Source organism: Falco naumanni, chromosome 8, assembly GCF_017639655.2.
Source record: "Falco naumanni isolate bFalNau1 chromosome 8, bFalNau1.pat, whole genome shotgun sequence".
Taxonomy (NCBI): Eukaryota; Metazoa; Chordata; class Aves; order Falconiformes; family Falconidae; genus Falco; species Falco naumanni.
The window spans coordinates 20,837,098-20,859,730 of NC_054061.1; the positions used below are offsets into that span (position 1 = coordinate 20,837,098).

A 22,633-nucleotide genomic window follows, 5' to 3' on the forward strand; every position below is an offset into this window, starting at 1 on the left:
AGTTACATCAGAGCTTGTTTGTAACTTGTGCTTTGGTTATTCCTGTATTTAATGCAGCTTGACTGTTCTCATGCTACTCACTTAACTGCTTGCCTTCTGACTTTTGCAGAGCCTTGTAAGAAGTCAAAGTCAGTGGATCTGAGCCACTTCAAGCATTGAGAAAGGAGATTCTGTCAAAGGGAAAGGATTAAAATATTTCTGAAGATTAAAATGCTCTGTTAATAGGGGTAGCAGCCTTAGAACGGCAGATGCTCTGGAATCACAAAAGTCCTGTAGACTGGGAGAGCACCGACAGATGCTGTAGGGAATTGGTGATCTGACCATGGTGCGCATGTGTGAGTGCTACCTTGTACGGAGGTACTGTTTGGCAAGTAGGGAGCAGCTGATGAAATGCATGATGGATGTATGCTCTTGCACCTCACCTGACACAGTACCTTCAGCAACAGGTAAAGGTAGAACCTGCTGGCCCAGGGAGTGTGCAGCAGGGTCTGGCCTAACCTAATGTCTGCATCAGACCTGCACAGGTAGCTGGCAGCTGCTTGTCTGCGCCATGGTCTCGCTGCTGAGGTAAGGCAGAATGCTATCGATTTGGCTTTGGCCCTGATTCCGTACTGCTTGGCAGTGCTCTGGTGAAAGCTGCTAGCAGTTCATGGTTGAGTGGCTGAAAGTTGTTTTTTGGTTGGGTAAGTCACGATTTTGTAACATGGCCCTAGACTGCCTGTCACAGAAGGGTTCAGGCAAATAAACTTGCTGAAGTTTAATTAAAAGTTTGCTTTGCTTATAGCAGCAACCTGAAGCAAAAATTAGGCTTATGATCAAGCTAATGATGTGGTCCCTGAGTAAATTAGCTTTTGAAAACAGCTCAAACTGTAGTAGAGAGGAAAGATCATGGAGTCCAACCTAAAAGGACTTTGACTGTTTGTAGGCATATACAAAGTGTTTTGGAGTGTATTTGAGAAACTGTGCTGTGTACCAAAGCATTAAAATTGCTGGAAATGACTGGCTTTTTACTTGCTTGATGTTGCTAGTTACGTTGATGGTTCTTACTAAAGGCTGTATTGGCATTAACTTAATCCTTAAAACCAGCCTTATTCTGGCCAGACCAGCTTTTACCAGTACTATGTTAGACTGGGGAGGGAATTGTTGTCTAGAGGAATAATTCGAACTGCAACAAATGTCTTTATTAGAGTTTACAGTTACAACTAATTATAACTTTAAACATGTGCGGGGTTAAACTTTAAGGTAAGACTTTAAACACTTGCATGTGGTAGTGCTTTAAAAACTTCCTGTGCAATGCGTGAAGTGCTTGATCAAGACATGTTTGAGATGCAATGTACTGGCTGCTGGGAAATAGACTGTGGGGAGGAGGGTGGTGTGGGCCTGAGTGAGACTTGAGGCACTGACTTCCCTGTGTGCCCTGAGGCCTCGCTAGCTGCTGATGCTTTTCATGGTTTGGGAAGTGCAGCTTGGGATTCAGTGGCGTAAGCACACTCCCATCTTCCTTAAAATGCTCTCCTGGAACCCCTGGGTAGTTTGTAGTGTTGGGAGCTTAGGAGCACAATAAAATCTACTTTTGGAGCTTAAATGTCAGTTCCATGTGTGAGTTTGGTAGCTTTTGGGATATCTAGTTTATGCATGCAACAGTAGTTTCATTCAGCTTGGCCTTGGGCAGGACACTTGGAACCTTTGTGCCATGCTTCCACTTCATTTTTTTGCTGAGGAACTAATACTTTTAGCTGTGAGATGGGTCAAGTTAATGGCATGATCTGCAGCAGTGGGCCCAACCTCAAGGGTATTTTGCTGTAGGGGAGATGGTGAAAACTTTAAATTTTGTAACTTGGCTTTCTAGCTGAAGGCAGCTTGTGAGGTGGCCTCCTGGAAGCTGAGTAACTCAAACTGAAACTTCATCTGAAGGCTGCTTGAATCCTCACTTTTAAGTTCCTAAAACAAAATGTTCTGCATGTGCTTAAGTATCAGAAACTGTCTCAAATGGTAACCAGCTATGGCTTTCTTCAGGTTTTGGTTCAAAATCAGTGCTGCCAAGGTCAGACTGGATCATTGACCAGCAAGCCTTCCCAGATTGCAGGGAAACACAGCAGACCTTGCAGCTTAGGATCAGATTCATGCAGTAATGGCTGGCTTGTAGATGATACTAAGCTGTAGTTGAATCCTCCATGTATTGCGAGTTCCAGTTTTATGTGAACTCCGGAGTAATTTATTGAGTTACAACCAGCTGTTTGTCAGTCTCCTTCTGCAGCATCTGGAAGCAAAGACCTCACTAGGTCTGGTGTTGGGCTAGCAGTACCTTGGAAAACTGCACAGAAGTTTTCAAAAGGCAAATTAACCTCTCTGATAGATGTAAAGGCTTGGCACTGTGCTGCAGCAGTGGATGCTCCCCTCCATTTGTACCTGGATAAATGCAGCTCTCTATAGCTACCATTCCTGTTTTTAAATGTGGCTCTGCAGGTCTGACAAGCGCATAGTGGGAGTATTACTAGTGTGTCAGCAGCTTGGAGAGAATGGCTTGTTAAAGTGATCATCTGTGCCCTCCAGGAAATCTGGTAATGTGTTAGCCTCTCCGGTGGGCAGAGGCAACTGCCAGTCTACTGCAGCTAGTGGCTGTGCTCCAGAGATGTCTTGTGGAGGTTATGCTCCCTCATTGTTACCTGAGCTATTGTTCTGCATGGGCTTGAGTTGAGAATAGTTGCTAGACTTTTCCAAGCATGAGGAGCGTATATGTTGCTTTTTACATGGTACTTTTAATCTGTGATGTTTCAGTCTGAATTTATAGAGCAGAACATGAAATGCTGCTTTGGGTGAGAACTGTATCGCTGAGACAAGTGGTATGAGTGTTCACTGTAAGTCATCTCTTCCCAGTAAGATACTACACATGGCTTCAGAACACTGAAGTATTCCTTCTAGCTGGAACTGAAGATTGAAAAGAAATAGTATTTTGATGAGAAACAGGGTCGCTACTAACTGAACTTCATAGTTGCCTCTGCACATGTTGTGAGATTGACACTGTGCTGTCACTGAAGGTGTGGGTTTCATCCAGTTCAGTTAAGTGGCGCTTTTTAGCAGTGGGACATAAGGTAAATGTCAGGGCAGCTTTAGAGCTGTGTATCTACTAGATCAGGGGTCCTCAAACTACAGCCCGCAGGCTGGATACAGCCCCCCAGGGTCCTCAGTCCGGCCCTCATTATTTACAGAACTCCCTGCCAGGGGTTGGGGGGGAAACCAAGCAGCCGCAGATGACTGCCTGCCACTTCATCCACATGCCAGCCCCCTGGTTAAAAAGTTTGAGGACCCCTGTACTAGATGGTAGGAGTATGGGCTCATGCTGCAGCCTGTGTTTTTAACTATTTCTCCTTTGTAGGAAGGAAGGTGTGTACCAGGTTCTTAAATACGGTTCATAGTAGGTTGTGGTCTTACACAGAAAACATGGGTTCTTACAATTGTGCTTCTTCAGGATCTAGTGTTGTTGCATCGTATTTAGGCGTAAAACAGGAGTGAAGGGGATGAGAAATGGTAAGGAAGAGAGGTTTCAATATATGGTGTTTTTTAACAGATGTTTGGGGTTTTGAGTACCGTAGCATTGAATTATTTTTTTCAGAGGAGTTCAATAGCATTTAGAAGTCGACCATACTCTATACACCTTTAGAAAGAGTGGGTATATTCCTGTTTTTAAGTTTTCATGCCCATGCTTCTGGATTTGTGCATGTGGAGACTCACTTCATTCTTTTTAGCTGTGACTAGACTGATTACGAAGGTGTGGCTTTCAAGTGCCAGTGAAGTTGTGTGTAAGTGGCTGCATGTTCCTTCACTGCACTGATGGCACAGGGTGTCTCTTGGTTTGCTGATGCTGAAGTAGAACACAGTGGTGTCTGCTACTCTGTATTTTTCAGACTGTTGCCATTTGAGAACTTTGTAGTACATGCACTTCTCTAGGTTAGAGCAGTATTCTTCATTGCTCAGGATGCTCCTTGACACATTTAATGTTCTGGAGTTAAAACAGAGGTGTACAGCAGGTGGTGGGAAGTGTGCTGGTGGGGAGTGAGTGCATTACTGATCTTTGTTTTAGCTGATGGTTGCAACCAGGAAGTAAGGAGGGAGTCCTCAGGTGGATGAGGTTGGCTGCTCTGAGTTGACATGCGTAACTGACAACTGTGAAGGGCTTTCCTCCTTCAGAGGGTATCTGGGAGGTACTCCTCACCTTCAGGAGGGAGTAGGCTCTTGAGCGAGTGCTGCATGCTCAGTACCTACTCCTGCCGAAGTTCGTGCTGAACCACAAAGTATGGGGGCAAGGTTTGCTTGGGTCAGCAGAGAAGCTTGGTAGGAGCACTAGCAGAGTGTCAGGAGACTTTCAGCTGGGTTCTTTAGAAGTTGGGAGCTACTGTTGCAAGCAAAACCAAACTTGCATATGCTTTACAGTACTCGGGGTATGTGAAGCTTTATTTCCACTGCCAGGCTTCTGGAGGCGTGCATACTGACTGGAAAATCCTGAGATTCACCTGTTTGATGTAAGGCAGTGTTCTTGTGTTGTAGAAGAGGGTTTGGTTAGTGGTGGCCTCCCAGTCCATGGGAAGTAGAAGCTGGAACTCCTAGAGATCATCTATTCAAGAACTTAAATATTGCCTGTAAATAACAAAAGGCTGTTAAGTGGCAAGCTTTTTCCATTCCTGCAGTCAGCTTGTCTTGATCATTGTACTTAAGTGTTTTGTCTATCAAAACTTCAGATAAGTCTGGTATCTGAGAGTCCACTGTGGACTGTGGCTTGCAACCCTTGCAAGCTGTGAGGTGAAAAGCTGAACGTGCAGAGGGCCAGGGACAGCATAGGATGTTGTTTCCTGAATGCTAGATTTAGTTGTCCGTGTAATGGTTGTCTGGTGTTTGTTTAGCTTTCTAGACTGAGCTAGCACAGAAAAAAGTTGGTATGTTTGGGTCCATCATGCGAAGCAGGTCAGTGGCTGAGCCAGAAATAGAGCAGACGAAGTTTGACTTTAAAGTTATACTCTATTTGCACTTGCCACTAAACGTCCACTTCCTGAGCAGATTGCCCATGTGAGTTACTGGTGACAGTGTGTGGCCTCTCTGATCTGGGCTGAGATTTTGCTTCAAATTGAAACTTGGTATATAGTTCAGAAATACTCTGAATGACTCAACCTGTCCAGTCAGAGCAATTGAGACTCATAATAGGATTTTTTCAGAGGAAAACTTGACTTGACACTTGACTTAACCACCTGTATCCACAGATGCACACATCTGGAAACGGAACAACCACAGGCTATTGAAGTTTTGCATACTGCATAAAGGCTACTGCAGGCTTGGATGATAAACTAGATTACTATAGCTGGAGCAGCCTGGGAGCCCTTACAATGCAGGGGATGAAATACGGCTGATATTGAGAATTGCTGGATTGAGGCCATTTTAGCTCTCTAACCTGGAGATAGTGGAATATATATTCACCTTGGTAGTGCTTGGGATTTCTTAAGTTCTGTTATCAAAGAATTTAAATCTGAAAAGATTGGGGATTGCTGTTACTTAATCCTCTGTGGAAACCTAGAGGGGTAACTAGTGCATATGCCAAATGTGTTTCCTGAATTTAAGATGCAACTTTGCTTTCTGAGGTCCTGGCTATTAGTCTTGTACTGTTGCCATTCTTGTGGCTTCAGGAAACTGATAGGAGCATTCTGTTTGTGAGCAAGAATGATGGCCAAAGTGCCACCAACAGGGTTTGGGTTTTTTTTAGCAATAGTGTGATTGATTTTGAAATTATATAAACTGTTCATGTTTTTCAGGAGTTGAATGATCTGGCACGTGATCCTCCAGCACAGTGTTCAGCAGGGCCTGTTGGTGATGACAGTAAGTATGCTGCTATCAGGCACCTGCAGTCTCTTAACTTTTTTCCTTTTTTCTTCTAAAACGGGATGTCCAGCTCCTTAGCAAGGAGAACCCTTCTGTTTCTTTATAGAGTACTAGATGCTACTCCACATACTAACCATAAATTTGTTGCCCTTCTGTATATATTACAGAATACCTGCCTTATGTATCATTGAAGATTTGTGTTACTCCCATTTTATTGATTGAGCAACTCTACACTGGAGACATGCCAAGTTAGACCTTTTGAATTAACTGTTCTCGTAGGGTGTGAAGTTATAAACTCTGTAGGTCTGTGGCCAAACCAGCCAGCAGCTGCATACAGCTTTCTGAACTTTTTTGATATCTGAACTGTATATGATGTGGTCACATGGTCCTGTAGAAGCAAAACAGTCTGTTCCTAATACTAGATGCTAGCACAGCAAAATCAGGGCTGACTGTATTTTGCACAGGAGTGAGTTAACACTTTAAGAGTGTTACATGCAGTCTTTGGGGATAAGAGGTTAAAAAGTGAACAGAGGAAAAAGTAGTTGGTAAACTAAAGTTTAAATCATAAAGTAATGTTAGTTTTCTTAATTTTTAGGCAGGATTTCACACAGTTTGGAATACTGCTTGTGGCTTTCTCAGTAAACAAAATCAAAATGTCTAAATCCTGCTTCTGGTTTGATTTGGACATAGCTGGACATAGTATGAGATAGGAAGTGCAGGCAGAGCATCCTTAAATCACATAGTACTGTTATGTTTGAAAGCTGTACTCAAGTCAGTTGGCCCTGCCAGGTTCCATGTAAGGCAGCCTGTAGGACAGTCTCTTTGGCTGAAACATCAGCTGGTCATGTTTCCTATGCAAAATTGTTCACCTGGTGCATGATTTGAAGTTCTTATTTTGTCCTTTTGAAGCTCAAGGAGCTGTGTTAAAGCAGAAAAAAGCAGTTACTTTAAAGTCCTACCCTGAATTTTTTTGTATAACATAATTTTATAGTAAGAAGATGTATTGTCACCTTGTGCATGCATTTTTGCCTAGGGAGGAGGGCAAGATACATTGTGTGATTTGACTTAATGGTGTTTACCTATAACCAAGACAAAGAAGTATCCGTACAATGTTCCCCAGTCTGCTTTGATTAGCTGTGAATGAGGCAATGTAATTGTTGCCCTGTACATTACGGTGGCTTTCTGTGAGAGGCCTTTAAACTGCAATGGTTTTGCAAGCTATATGGTCTTACCTGTATTGACTAGGATTTTACACTTTCTGGTGAACTGCTTTTTTTGTAGCAGCATTAAACTCTTGGTTAGGTGAGCAAGATCAGTAGGATATTTGCAATGAGACAAGAACACTTGCAAATTCACCACCTGCTTTATAACTTTACCATGGGCCCTGGGGTAAATTCAGGTACTTGCATTATAAAATGCTTGAGATGAGGCCATGTGTTTACACTCTTTGTAGCAGTTCTGCTGTGTAGAGAAGGCTATGTAAGAAGCCTTCTGCATAAGAACTCTCTACTCTTCTACGTAAGAACTCTTTACACGGTTCTGCTGTGTAGAGAAGGCTACTTGGAGGCATTGACTGGCATGCCCATTAAATAGCATGCATTGAACTTGCTGTGCAGTGTGGTCTCTCTGACAAGTGTGCTGTTCAGCAAAGCATCCAAGCTTGTGAGAGTAGGGGATATTTAGGTAGGGAAACCCTCAATCTACGTGCTAAGAGCTCTAAGCTTAGGTATACTTTCTAAAAGGAAAAAATTACCTGCCAAGGTCTTCCTGAATCATTTGTGAACTATGCAGAAATGCTGAAATGTATGTTCCTTTGGAAATCTAGGACTAGATTAAAAAAAAGCACTTGAAACCTGAGAATGAAGATACTGAAAGTAGCGGAGATCTTACTGTTCAGCAATGTTTTCCAACAAGTGAAAGCTGTGTTTTGTTTTGAGGGTTTTCAACAGCAGCATTAAGCTTCTAGCTATTCCACATCTTATTTCTGCTTTGGAAATAGTATTTTGGAGAAGGTTGTAGTTTCATGGAAGAGTAATTACTAGGGCATAGAGCCAGCTGAGGCTTTTTTCCCTTAAATTAGCAAGTGTGATTTGTGCCATGATAAACTACTTTGTAGTTTCCAAAGACTATCAAAGGTGGAGATTGTCTGGTGGTGAAGTTGGTAATGTAAGTTTGAGTGCTTATAATGGAAAGTTACTACTGAATACAGAAAGCTTTAAAGTAATACTCAATTCTTCTCTGTGCCACCTTTCTGAAAGCCCTCTGATGAAAGACACTGTTGAGACCAGCCCTTTGGGTATATGTAAGCGGATAGTAGTGGCAGCAATGGAAATGTGCCTTCTCTGAGATACCTGTGTTCTAGGTCTGCCTTAATTGTCTTGAAAGACATTTCTGAAAGCTCAGAACATACTGTGCTTGCAGAGTGGCATCTTGTGGTTAGTCCAGCTGATGTAAACTGTCCCCAGTTATAAGCTTCTCATCCCCATAGTTCATAAACTGGAAAGTGAGGAGCCATTCCTGCCTTGCTAACTGTGGGGACAGGATTTTCTTTCTCTTAATAATACAGTTTTAGCCCTCTTCCACCCACCTCTGGCCTTTGTTTTGGAAATATGCTTGGGACTGCAGAATGCTATGCAGTAGCTTAGCTCACTTCCAAACGTACACCTGTGCTTAGCTACTGAAAGTTAGCAATCCTCTTACTTTGTAAATAACTTTGAGTGGCAGATTTCAAAGTAAAGAATCAATTTTAAAAAGCCCTCCATGACAAATCCATCTCTTAGTTCATCAGACTTGTCCTGGATATTGTGAGAATTTGAAGCTTAGTATAAACAAGCACTTTCCTTGAGTCTGAGTGGGCGTGAAGGGCAGGGGATGGATCCAGACAACTAAATGGCCCTTCTAGCTTGTAAAATGTTAAGATCTACTATGAAGGCGTTCTTCTTTTCTGGGTTTTTCTTGGGTTTAAGACTATATGTGGTTGTATCAGCTTCTCTTTTCAGTGTGCAGAGGTATTTGGGTTAAGGTCCATTGCAGTCACAGTGAACCTTATCAGCATCCTACTGATGCCTAGGGAATTCATGGTGGCTTTTTTGTGGTGACCTGCCATCTCCACTGCAGGGTTTCTGCTGTTCCTTTGTCCTCTTGCTCTAGGTTTCTCAGTGTCTTGCTATGGGTGATAGACTCCTGTGAGGCTGTCTGAACCCTTTTAAAATGAGTGAATGCTACATGTGAGCACATGAACCGCTCTCTCTATTCCCTGATTCTGCACTGAATGTAGAGTTTTACCAGCTGCAGTACCCTTTGTAACAAACATGTTGCTCTAACCAAACATTCTTCTCCCCTTACCTTGGCAGGGCTGTTCCTAGCTGTAATGCCTGTACCACAGGTAGTTAAAAACTGCTCATGCTAGATTAGAACAGGTAGCCCACTGTGGGCCAGGATTGCTTTTGACCCAGGTAGTCCTGCAAGCTGTAGGCACCAGCTGCAAGTGAAGTATGCAGCTGCAGGTGGCTTCAGCTTCTGTGTCTTGAAGCAGCAACAGGAGTCTTCTGTACAGTTCCCCAGTTCTGAAGATACTATGTAGCTGACATGCATACAGAGGGAAACTTCCCATGGTACTGTTTCACAGATAATTTGTGAAGCTAGTACTCTTTGCAGGGACTAGCAGTAGGGCCTTTAGAGAACACAAGCCCCAAGAACTTCCTAACATGCATTATACAGAGTAACAGCTTTGTTTTCCTTGTGTTCTGCAGCATAAAGACATTCTTTGTGAATCTTCTGTATTACCAGATGTTCTCTTGGACAGATGCATATGAGTGAGACTCCATTTAACCTAAAGTGTGTACTAGCACATCCTGGCTCCAAGTATTGAGCAGACAGACTCTTGTCATTCTTGCATTCTCTTAAGACTTATATTGCTTTCTGCTGCTTTAATGAAATCTTGAGGCGTCTGTGGAGATTAAGCTTAAACGTTCAGTCAAGATACTACTGGTTTTACCTCTTTACATATGGTGTATGCAAACTTTAGGCTTACTCTCCATTTGACTAAGGATCTGTGTAGGAGAGATCCTACCTAGGAAAGGTATGACTTCATACTGTACTTTTGTTGTAGCTTGTTCCAAGAGGGCAGTTGTCGGAGACTGGACTTTAATTCAGGTGCTTCACTGGAAACAACAAAGCTGAAGTAACAATTTGTTGGGTCTGAAAAGCTGACTATAACTGTCTTGATTTCATTGTAGTGGGATTTTTTTGCAGGGCACATGTGGGGTACCACAGCAATCCCAAAGTGTGGACCAAGTGATTGTGGAGTGTTGAGTACTTTGCTCTGTGTCTGTTTAATTCGTTGGCTGGCTTCCTTGCAGCCTTTCAGAAGGCTTTGTTTTTAAAATAGACTTCTCTGCTGCTTTGTCTGGAAGAAAGTAGTTCATTACTTGAGCTTCTACAAACTGAAGTAAATCTTTCTCTTTTTCAGTGTTCCACTGGCAAGCTACAATAATGGGACCAGTAAGTATGAGGGAATTGATGTTCATAGCTTTTTATGACTAGTCTTCTTGTAGTAACTTCTCAAACTGCAATGATTCTTTCTCATTAACAGAATGACAGTCCCTATCAAGGTGGAGTATTTTTCTTGACAATTCACTTCCCAACAGATTATCCCTTCAAACCACCTAAGGTGAGTGGCTGGTACCATACATCACATGGTAATGAATAGATTTAATGTGTATCCTATACTGAAATTTTCTTTCTTCTGCAGGTTGCATTTACAACAAGAATCTATCATCCAAATATTAACAGTAATGGCAGCATTTGTCTTGATATTCTACGATCACAGTGGTCCCCAGCACTAACTATTTCAAAAGGTACCTCCAATGCTCATTTAATTTTTACTCTGCTAAAATGAATTACTGATACTTGGATTTGGAATGTAAAAACTACTGCATTCCTGCTGTCAACCATTTCTGTGCTCACTGCTTCAGTCTTGTGACTCTACATCTAGCTTGCAGCCAATTCATGAACACAGGATGCTTTGGACATCCAGTTTCCCTGCGGCCATAGGGACACTGTTCAACTCTACTCAGTGTAGTATGACTTCTCTGATCCACTGGAACACAGTTGTGCCACTTCACCTCAGACTCTGAACACTTTAACTAAAAAAAAATATAAAAATGTAGTGTGTGAAAATGGAAGACTTCAATGTTCAAAATACGCACCAAGTAAAATACATAGGGGAACAGTTGCAGCTTTTTCAATGGTCAAGCTGCTTTGATTCTGTCATCTTCCAAAAAAAAGTCCCTCTTTCAGGGGAACATCAGAACTCCATTTTGGTCATTTTTAACAAAATCTTTGAATGACAACTTAAGAAGGACATGAACCTGTTGAAGCAAGTCCAGAGGGGGCCACGAAGGTGATCAGAGGGCTGGAGCCCCTCTCCTACGCAGACGGGCTGAGAGGGCTGGGGTTCTTCAGCCTGGAGAAGAGAAGGTGCTGGGGAGACCTTATAGCAGCTTCTGGTACCTAAAGGGGCTGACCACAAAGCTGGAGAGGGTCTTTATACAGGGGCATGCAGTGATAGGACAAGGGGTCATGGCTTTAAGCTTGAAGAGGGTAGATTTGGATTATATGTTAGGAGGAAATCCTTTCCTGTGAGGGTGGTGAGGCACTGGCACTGGTTGCCTATAGAAGTTGTGGGTGCCCCGTCCCTGGCAGTGCTCAGGGCCAGGTTGGACTGGGCTTTGAGCAGCCTTGTCTAATGGAAAGTGTCCCTGCCCATGGCAGGGGGTTGGAACTAGATGATCTTTAAGGTCCCTTCTAACCCAGACTGCTCTAGGATTTTATGACATGGACTAAAATATGTTTTGAAACTTAACTAGCTTGCACTATCTTAAGTTTGGGGGTTTTTTTGCTTAGCTAAAAACATCTGTGCGTGAACTGTGTTAGGTTGTGGGGCACTGGAATATATCCTTTGCCTGGTAAAGCAGTATTCATGTTTAAAGCCTACTATTTACATTAAACACCTTGAAAGAAGACTCAGGTTTGAATTTTGATTTTTCTGGCTATTGAAACTGTAGATCTGCAGTTTGTAGATGTAGCCATGGCTATGAGGAATATTTTGGGTCTCTTCTATGCCTGGACCATGTTCTTGACCATTCTATTTTGTAGCTTCGCACAGTCTTTGTAATTAAAGCTGCAGTTACCACATATTTAACTACAGTATCTTCCACATCATGTCCCACCTCTATGAGGCTATCCTGTTGCCTGTAATTCTTCTCTTCAACTGCCTGTGGTGTTCCTGGATACTTTTGGGTTCAGCAGCTGACTCTCGGTACCCTTCCCTTGGACATCGTAATTGCCTCCCTTCTACTGAACTCACAAAAGTTCCTACCTTCTCTGTCCAGCTAAAGGTTTCTGCCTTGGTAGAAACAGTTGGAAAGGCAAAACAAAGTGTTGGCTTGCCTCTTGACAGAAGTGAATTTGCTAGTGCAGGAAGCTGGAAGTCTTCACTGTGAGCTGAAAGATCTGAAGAAATGGTGTAAGTAAAGGGAAAACGATTGTCAGGTTGATGCAGCTTTCATTACAAATTCTTTCAGTTGAGTACTGGCGACTGTTAAAGCACTAAGTTAGTGTAAGTACTGACACCTGCTATGTTTTGATTAAATTGCTTTATAACTGGTTAGAATGTTGTATTGGAGAATGTGTATCTTTTCTTTTAGAGAGCCTAAAATTACCATATAGGCAGTGGAGTGATAGCCTGCAATTAGGATAGTGGGAAAAAGATTGGGCAAAAATGTAAGAGGTTAGTTAAGGGCATTGGTAAACTTGTCTATTAATGGTAGTCAGCTTTAATCACTCCTATATCCTCATTAACTTTGCAACCCAAATACTGTTGCAGTATGCTTTTAACATCTCTTATCTCCTGTTTTCTGCCTTGAACTTCTTACCTTCTCCAAACTGCATCCTTGTGGCTTAGCTGGACTAAGTCATGGGATCAATGTGGCCATTCTGTGCTACTTAGCCCATTCTGTTGCTCCATCTCCCTCCCAGATTATGCTCCCTGAGATGAGGTGCCTTTATACTGCTGATCATTTTTCACTCATTGCAGAAGAGCTTGTGTGACTACATAAACTCCTACTTATAGCACAAAACATACAGATCTAACCAGTGAGAAAACAATCTTACCTTGTCTGAGTTCCCTTGGTATTCATTTCATTAAGGGAATTAAAGGCAGCAAAAGAAATTCTTTGAGATGCCTCCATAGGAATTCAGAATACTCCTCAGAAATAACAGGGATGGCTTGCCAGAAAGCAGACCTCAACTTAAGAAGAGAGAGCTGATGCTTATAAGAAGCATTCCTGTCTTGAACAAGTGTAAATAAATTCCATGAAGGCAACCTGAATCTTTTAGGGTGGAAACCTTGTTTTTAGTCAGGTTAAAACTGTGTCATTAGAGAGCCTGAAACAGCAGCAAAGTCTATAGTTAACTCTTTGATTAGCCTTATCGAAGAGTAAATGTGTTGCTAGTAGGAAAAGATGTTGGATTAGGTAACTTAAAGTGAATAACAAGACTTAAGACATAAGTTATTCAGCATGAAGCTTACATCACTTCCAAAGCAGGAATTTAGTATTTGTTACGTAAATTTCTTAAGAGTATTTCCTAAATTATGCTACCTTTTAAAAGGGGATACTATTGGGAGCAAACTGTTTGAATTTAAAATCTGTAAGCAGATAATAAGTACACTTTTTTAATAGCTGTGTTCTATCTACTGATAATCAGGGAAGAGTAGAAATGGCCCTTCTAGGAAACAGCTTATCCTACACAGCTTCCTGCTCCGGAGGCATCTGGTAGGCACCCTTGTCAGCAGCTTGCATGGGCTAGATGTTTATGTTGCAATTAACATGCAGTACATGAATGTGTTTTTCACCCTGACCTGCAAGAAGAAAGGTGAAGGGGTATCCTTTTATCTGTAGTGCTACTTCTTGGTGGAAAGGCTATGAAAAATCATGTCACTACTACTTTGTCATCCCAGTTAAGTAGTAAAGGTAGGGGTCTTGGCTCCTCATGCTCTGTAGGATGGTAGGTGGCCGCTCGCGGGGGCACTAGGAGTATCTGGCTTGGGAGCTTGTCCCTACCCTGTTGGCTGGGTAAAATAGTGTGGGGGCTATTGGGGCAGTTTTATTTCAGACTGCTGAATAGATAAGGAAGTTTTCCTCTCTGTAAGCAACTTGATAAAATGATCTTGGCTACAATAATAGAGGTGACTAGCATCTTGGACTTTGTGTCTTTCTAAATGTTTGTCCCTCCTAGACCTGTTAAAACAGGTTCTGAAGAATTGGGAGAACAGCACTGTCTCAGTAGAATAGCTAACTTGCTTGTATTGGTAATTCTGAAGTAAGTGTTCCTTAAAGAATGCATGTTGTTGTATTTTGAAGTGGTTTATTCAGTCTTAAACACACCTTGGTGGTTAACTTAAACTCCAAAGCTTAAGCAGAATGTGTAGGATTAAATTGAAAATGTAATCTCAGCTTGCATAAACAAGAATCCCCGTTACCTTAGAATAAAGTGTTTTAACATAATTATAACTGTTCTCAGCCATTTTTGGGAAAATCGTGCTTTCTCTTGAATTTAGCGAGTGGATATGCAAGAGTTAATACTAAACTGAAGTACTACTTCACTGAAAGTCAGGCTAACTTGCACAGTCCTGTCCCTCTTCTCCTTGCTGTGTTTTATAGCTAATGAACCATGGAGCTTGTGAAGTGTATTGGAAGACCCTGCCTGGTGAGTGGTAGTGAGTAACTTCAGTCTCATTCATTCATGAGTTTAGCTCGCACTGTTCAAACCCTTATGAGCCCAGTACAGTGTGGATTTGTTGTGGTGCTGCTCTTACAGATGTTCAAGAGTCACTTTACCAAGACTTAGTGGGTAGGAATTCCCAAGTACCCAGCAACCTAAATAAACTTGATCTTCACAGTGCAGTTTTCAAAATTGGGAGGTTGTTTCTGATCATCCTTCTGGCTTTTAATTTCCCTCTTGTAATGCCTACCCAGATAACTGGGGCAGGGGCATGACTTTGTCACACAGCATGGATTAGTCTCTCCATGTGTGCTGAGTTAAGGTTCTAAGGGAAACTTTCATTCTTGCATTGCAACTTTAATGCAGCTCTCTGTGTGGTTTTGCCCGTGCTGCAAAGAAGGCTGCGCTAGGAGTGAGTGTTGCCCACAGGTCAGGGGAGGTGGCCCTACCCTCTGCTTGGCAATGGGGAGGCCACACCTGGAGTATGTGTCTAGTGCTGGGCTCCCCAGAATGAGAAAGGTGTTTAGGTACAGGAGAGAGTCCAGTGAAGGGTCGTGAACATGGTGAAGGAACTGGAGCATCTCCTATTATGAAGACTGGCCAAGATAGCTGGGGCTCTTCAGCCTGGAGAAGAGGAGGCTCAGAGGGAATCTTACCAATGTATACAAACACTTAAAAGGAGGGTGTAGAGATGAGAGGGCCAGACTTTTCTCAGTGGTGCCCAGTGATAGGACAAGAGGCAGTGGATACAAACTGAAACACAGGAGGGTTCCTCTGAACATCAGGAAACACTTTTTTTTCTTTTTTTTTCTTTTTTTTTTTTCTCCCCTCTCCTGTGATGAATTGAGCACTGGCACAGGTTCCCTTGGGAGGTTGTGGAATCTCCCACAGTGGAGATTTCAAAAGCTATCTGGATGTGGTCATGAGGAACCTATTCTAGGTGGCCCTGTTTGAGCAGAGGGGTTGGACAAGATCATGTGCAGTGATCCCTTTGAACCTCAACCAGCATGTGATACACTGAGCAAAACTTAACTTTTCTTCTCTTGTTACCAGAAATTGTTGAACTGACTTAGCAGGAGTTCAAGTTGCTTTGAAGCAAGAAGTTTAAACTGCTCAGATTTAAAGGTACACTTCCTGTAAGACTCTCGTAAGATTGCTGGAAGAGTTTGAAATGGGACTATGGTTAAGAAACAGGATGTAACTTGAGCAGAGTCTGGAGTTCCTTTAACTTACTCAGATGCATCTTGCCCATTCTGTCAGAAGCCAGTCATTTGGTAGTTAGTGCTTGAACTTGGCGGACAGTAGTGTTTTGTGTTTTCATGTTACAAGCTTAACATTTGTCACAGATGAAATTTTTGACAACTGTATGCCTCAAAGGTTTCAAGGGTCTGGGGCCTCATACTCAAAAGTAGTGATTGTATAAGCAAAGACTCCTTCCAGGAGTCAGATTTCTTCCTATTTTTGAGGAATAGATCTAAGTAGTGGACTTTGATGTGTAGGCTTTAGCTGTCAAGCTGATGATTAGCAAAGGAGGAACCCTAGCTGGTGTAAGAAGTAGGACAGCTGGATAAAGCCTCTGAAATGGAATTAAAAATTCCTCAGCAGTATTGTGTCCAAAGCTCAAATTTATGCTAGTAGAGATGTTTCATAATCTCCTGAGTACCAGGCTCAATTAAGCCTGAGATGACAAACTTTGTTACTTTCGTATTCAGAAAGTTGGCTGGATGAGCTGGATCAAAAAGCACAGCACTAGCACTGTCTGTCAGAGTCTGTGGCCTGGTCTCTAGGAGGGCGACAAATTGTGTTCCTTGGAAAGAACTGACTAGCACAGTATTTGTCATTCACCTGGAACAGAACAGGCAGGATGGGCTACTTGCTTTAATGTGAGCTCATGATACTGGCATGGTGTCCAAGAATTTAGACTTCCCGGTTTTACCTGACCGCATCCTGTCAGTGCGTGAGCTTTTTGATTATATGGTGGTCTTGACACTACTGTGCAACTTCAGCCAGGACTGATAACTGGGTAAGTATTGTCCTGCGTCCTGACAATTGCCATACAAAGTAACTCATCACCTTCTCAGTACTTCCAACAAACATTCTGTTGGTGCAGTCTTCATGCTTGCTCAGAAATGGGCCTTCCTTTGGTGGGAGAAAACTGGCTTAGGGTCTGCTGAAGCCTTTTGCCCCATGCAGGAGTTTTGCTTACAGGAATAATGTTTATTGTTTTAAAAAGCTACTTGTCTCTCCTTCTCATGCTACTGATAGTGGTGTGCTCTTTGCCTTTAATATAAAAGTTGGGTGGCAGGGACCTTCAAGGAGAGAGCTAAGGCTTTCACTCATTTGCTTTTGACCTAAGCTGCTTGGTGCCCAAGAATACCCTTTACTCCTAAATGAATTCTAAATTGGCTCTTCTTTAGAGAGCAATAACTGCACCAAACAACGGTTTGAATAGGAACACACCAGATAAGATGTTTCTTCTGGGTAGCTCGTTACCTTGGAAGAATTGATGCTTGCTTTTTATCTCCCTGCTGTAATTCAGCTGGAGGTTCCATTGCTCCCATAGAGGAGTGCTTTATTGGGGCAAGTTTTGTTTGCAATTCTAGCTAGACTTAAATAATAGTGCCTGTAGTGGCTAGTACCCTATGTTAAGGGGACAGCTGGAAGTGATGGATATTAGAGCTGTTCAGGTTTTGCAAATGAAGGGAATGATTTGAGTTTTGCATTTGGAAGATGACTTCTGCGTTGAGAAGGTGGAAATAATAAGCAGCTGCTTTTGCCACTCTTTTGGAAGTCTGTGCTTTACCAGTCATGTCTCAGGCTTCTATGTGAAAAGCGTTTACACTTCTTGGTTAATTGGGGTCACTGTCTTGGTACAGGGTGAAAGGGCAGAACCAATCACTTGCCTTTATAGTGCTGATATCAAAAGAAACCAGACGGTGTAGCTTTTGGGTCTTAGGTCATGCCCTAACAAAGCTTAAACAGTTTTTTCAGTGATAACCTGGACTGTTGAGCTTCTGTAGGAATCAACCCAAATGACTTGAACATCAACACAATGTGTGTAAAGATGTGTTAAACACCGTGGCTTGTACACAATTGCTTCTGGCTCCTAAAGACCACTTTGAGCTGCAGCTACGTGTTCTGGACATACCAGGGTGTGTCATAGTTGCATGATGCACTTGGTTATAAAGTCATCCCTAACATCAAGAGAAGCTAATTGCCATGTATAAATTGCTAGGCACCTTTGACTTCCTTCCCCTGATGACAGTATAGGGAAGATGTCTTGTCTTCTGGCTGTGGAGCTTATTCTCTCCACATGGAGCTGGAGTCTTGTGGCTTTTAAATGAGTCTATTCACTTCTCAGTTCCAGGAGCTTTGATGTGCATCTTAGATTAGTGTGAGCCAATAGATGTTCAAGTAGACAGGTGGGAGTTTAAACTGTTTTCTGTATTGCCCATTTGGCTAGTGGTGGAGAGCTGACTTCATGAGTTGTCCTGACTAATGATCGAGCTGCTTCATAGCAAAACAAACACTGGCATGGAGTTTACACATTGAATTTGCATTTACCTGCACATTCAGTCTGGGGTGTGGCAAACCCAGGAAGATTAAATTGCTCGTCAGAAATAGCAGATTACTCTTAGTGGTGTAAGAACACAGCACAGAAGCCTACTGAGAAGATGAGTTTGATGGTGTGGTGGTAAACTGTAGCTAAACTTGTTGACAGCTGTAAATTACATGATGCTCTGTATGGAGGAGCCTCAAAAGATTGTCCTCGTATTTTGAGGTGGTATGAGCTCTGCAAAAGGAAGTCTTGCAGTGGAAGCAGACTTGTGCTCTGTTACACTGGTAGACTTCATTTTGCTTCAAAGAGTATGTTGCTGGAGTATTCTTAATTTTAAGTGTTAAGTGATGGTTCTGCTTGATGAGAATGCATTTGTATCACTGCTCTATGGGGAAGCTAAACTTGTAGAAACACTTTGCTAGCAATCTTTTTGCTTGTTAAGTTTGGTTCACCCAGTTCCTTGGTTATTGTAAAGTACTTGGTCCATGCTGGTCCACAGCAGTAGGAAGCCTGCTATAGGATAAGTTGATTTTGTTGTCTGCAGGAGGTAGATGGGGATCACAGTTGAAGTATTGGAGTTAAGTAGGCTGCATAGTTGCTGAAATAAAAGAAAGAACCAATTTCTGAATGAAAGGGAGTTAGAAACTGACAGTGTTTTGAGTTGCTTAATGTTTTGTTGCAGACTAGACTGCTTTAACTGAAGATATGAGAAAAAACTGTACGTGAACCCCTTGAATCAATGGGAAGTAAAATTCATCTATTTTGCTTTTACTGACAAAAATCCAAACTTAAATTCTGAAGAGTACACACTGGTACTACTATATCTCTTTTAGTGAAAGACTCAAGAAGGGGTGCTGTCAAACTGATACCACTAGAGCAGCTTCGGCTTTTGTCATGCAGGATGAGAACAAGGTGCAAAACAATGTCACTTACCTGTCTTGTGTAGTTATCCAACCTGATTCTGTGACTACAGAACTTGATTTTTTGTGAACTATTTTGTCTTCTAATGTGGTTGTCATTTGACTAGTAAATATCAAGGCTTTGCTATGAAATTTATTGCATTAATACTTGATTGCAGGAGAAGGTGGTCTGGTGATTCTCTCTGTACCCCACATTATTGGTTTAATTAGTCACTCTGATGCATCAAAGGACTATACACAACTGACGTTTTAAAGGATTACTTCCTCTTCCCTCACGTGCTTGGCTCTTTAAACTTTATGAGAAGGTGCCTTTTTCCAAGGGGTGTGTTGTAGTGGTCTGGAGACTGGTTATGTTGGTTGCTCTAAAACATGTGCGTATATGCAATCTTTTGGTGGAAAACCTCAAGAGACAAACTTCCTGAATTTATTTTTGGACAAATAACTGGGTTCAGCAGGCTATTAAAATTAAACCAGTTTAGGTAACTGAGTTCATGTTTTTCCTGCTGAGGCTATACAGCTAAAAAGGGAAAGATGTGAAGTTACCAGCAAGAGCAAGCGTAATGGAGAATAGTTTTGATTAATGAAGAATTACAAAAATAAAACAAAGCAGCTGAATGTGGCAGTATGGCTTGAAGCAGAGTAATTGTGTTCACTTTTATTCAGTGTTTTTGGAGTGATGCTTACAAAAGTAGTGAACTGCTGAGGAATGAAATCTAGACATTTGTTTCAAGTAGCTAGTTTGACATAATTCAGCATGTGAAGATTGAGTTATAAGCCCATTTTTAGTAAAGAGTATTAGTGGCATGTGATTTTTTTTTTTAATGGCCAGCAAGTAGCAATGATACACTTGTGTTGATAGCCTGTAAACCAAGAACTAAAACTCCTGGACTGGGACAGAGGTTAACTCGCCCTTTCAGCAAAGGAGGTCCTGTTCAAAGCAGACCTGCATCTTGCCAGACAAAACTGACTTGAGGGCAGTGTCAGGCTGGCTGATGTTGCTCTGCAACACCCTGGTTATCCTGGTGCCCATGCTGACCAGCAGCTGAACACCACCTTTGTCTGGTCTGGTGCTTAGAGCAGATGGTGATGGTTTTGCAAGGTTGATGTGATGTGTGCAAGAAGGAACTTGCACCGGGGACCGTGAGTGTTGGGGTCATTATGGTGGTTGGAGAAGGTAGGCAGAGGGAACTGGGCAAACCAGCAGCTTGGTTCTGCTGACAAAGACTGAGCTATCTTGTTAAGGTAAGTCCTTGGTTAAAGAACTGTGTTAAGATAAAACTTGAAGGAGTAGTTATAATAGCTGACCAGAAAACTTTGAGTTTCCTGTGGCTTCTGTTAAAGGAAGGGGACAGATGTTATCTATTCTACTCATCCCTACCACCTGAAGACACCAGTGGAGTCAGAATATAAAGAAACAAACTACAGGAAAATAGCTGGAGAAATTACTGTTTTAAAGCTAAATGGACTGGCACTAGCTGGGTGTGAGGTGGCAGAGACACTTCCATTAGTGAACACTAATGTGAGTTTTACTTGGTGTACATGGTGGGGGAAAAAAGTGCTGAAGCTGTTGGAAAGCCCTACAGGTACTAAATAAACCTGCTGTGTCCCTTGCAAAGGGACAGCAGTTCAGGACTAGTGGTCTGTGTGCCACCTGCAGGAAATCAAAGTCTTCATGCTCTGAAGCTGTATTCTGAAAGGTGGGTGAATAAATGGTCTGAGTGTCAGTTGATGGTAGAGAATAATTAAGCTCTTAACTCCTTCACAAGTCTAAGGTAGAAAATCAGGAGAATGAGGAAGAGGTTGTTCTTTACTCTGGAACAAGAAATATGTTCACTTAAATCAAGAACATTTTATTACTAAACCTGTTCTAGGAGCTTTTAACTTGAAATTGATAATTCATTAGTGAAAGGTCTACAGAAGTAGGTAGGAAAACTGAGCTAACTGGGTTTCTTGGTGCTCTCATCATGGAGCCACTAGCTCAGTTAACACCTAGTAAAGTTTTTACTTTTGTCCCACTTCAAAAATCCTCTGCAATTCCAGTGTATTATCAGATCTGTTCACCTGCTTCTCTTTGGCTTGATCTAGCTGTTCTTTGTTTTGTGGCCTCCGTTTTAACCTATCTTAACATCAAAAGAGGGTTTTGGAAGGCATGCTGTTCTCTTTTGTTTTTCAGCTGCTGTCTTTTTGGTGTGGTAGCTCTGCCTCCTGCTCCACAGCACAGTAGCAACCGATGGAAGTTTGAACAGATTTGTGTTTAGTGCTTTCAGACTTAAAACTGCTGTCATCTCCAACTTGCTTGGAGGATGCACTGTGACAACTCTGCTGTTGCTGCCATTGGCGAAGGGACATATGGAGTGGCGCTGTTTGATTAAAACAGGCTGAGAGAAAGCAATAGAAAGGAATGTTTAGCATTTCTTGGGAGGGGGTGGGGGGGGCAGGATGCCCCTGACATACCTCATGTAGTGTTGTCCCAATGTGCTTTGCTTATTACTTAGTGCCTTCTCATCTCTTCTACTTTGGTGTGAACGTAGGAATGTGCATGTGCTATTTGTAGCTTTGCAGGCAGCCTCCTGACTCCTTATATGGACGAAGGTTGATGCTATGCCGAGTGGCATCATATGAGCGGGATGTGGCTTCTGGAATATATACAGTATATATTTATAGTGAAACTTTAAAGTTTGGGGCCTTGTGGTTGGTATAAGTGCAGTAAGCTATTCTTTCTTGACTCATTTTGAGTACTATTCTACATTTAATCCATCTCAACCTTCCTTATGCTCAGAAAATAATTGGATAAAACCTCTTAATTCTCTGCAAGACTAGCATTTTTAAAAACAGTTCTTAAGTAACTGTGAGCGGCTTGTGCTTCCTTCATCTCAGTTGGACCTGTCTGCTGTTTGACTTCTTATGAGTGCTTCTGCAAGTCATGAACAATGAGGCTGTCCAGTTTAGGGAAAAGCTGAATTTCAAGTGCAAAATCAAGGATGTTTTCTGAGAAGGCTTTTGGATACTATTTCAGACAACACTTCTGCCTTATGATTTAAGGCAGTAATCAGATACAGCTATCCAGGAGATAACAAGTTTTTAAATATCACAATGGGTAGTCATGCAAAGTTGCGTTACTAAATGGTAAGGATTTCTGTTCAAAATCACTTGGTTGAAGTATGTGGGATTGCTGCTCCTTGGCATTTTTTTTTTTAAATTGATGCTAATACTAATGGCTAGAGGGGAAGCAAGTGTGCGGGCTGACTTCTATGGGTGTCTTCAGCTGCACTTAAACTCTAATTCAATTTTTTTCTCTCCCTAGTACTTTTGTCCATCTGTTCTCTGTTGTGTGATCCCAATCCAGATGATCCATTAGTGCCTGAGATTGCACGGATCTACAAAACAGATAGAGAAAAGTGAGTATGGAAGCCAAAAAACTTCAAACATTCCTGACAGGGCAGAATCCACACTTAAATAGTAAAGGGGAGGTGAAAGGACCTGCTTCTTGGAAAAGTGTGGA

At 42.1% G+C, this 22,633-nt stretch overlaps 1 protein-coding gene and 1 long non-coding RNA gene across 4 annotated transcripts in view; one reads left to right on the forward strand and one right to left on the reverse strand.

Annotated features, from left to right (window-relative positions):
* UBE2D2 (ubiquitin conjugating enzyme E2 D2) overlaps positions 1-22,633 on the forward strand; it is a 31,552-nt gene that overhangs the window by 5,525 nt on the left and 3,394 nt on the right. For all 3 annotated transcript variants that reach the window (XM_040605231.1, XM_040605230.1, XM_040605232.1), the window contains exons 2-6: positions 5,799-5,862; positions 10,337-10,368; positions 10,460-10,537; positions 10,619-10,724; positions 22,436-22,529. In XM_040605231.1, coding sequence (XP_040461165.1) covers positions 5,799-5,862; positions 10,337-10,368; positions 10,460-10,537; positions 10,619-10,724; positions 22,436-22,529 — 374 coding nt within the window. The remainder of the gene's footprint in view (positions 1-5,798; positions 5,863-10,336; positions 10,369-10,459; positions 10,538-10,618; positions 10,725-22,435; positions 22,530-22,633) is intronic.
* LOC121093249 lies at positions 5,873-13,881 on the reverse strand. Its single transcript, XR_005829539.1, has 3 exons — positions 13,870-13,881; positions 11,704-11,708; positions 5,873-6,944 (listed from the first exon to the last, which is right to left on the reverse strand). It is a non-coding gene; the product is annotated as an uncharacterized LOC121093249 (long non-coding RNA).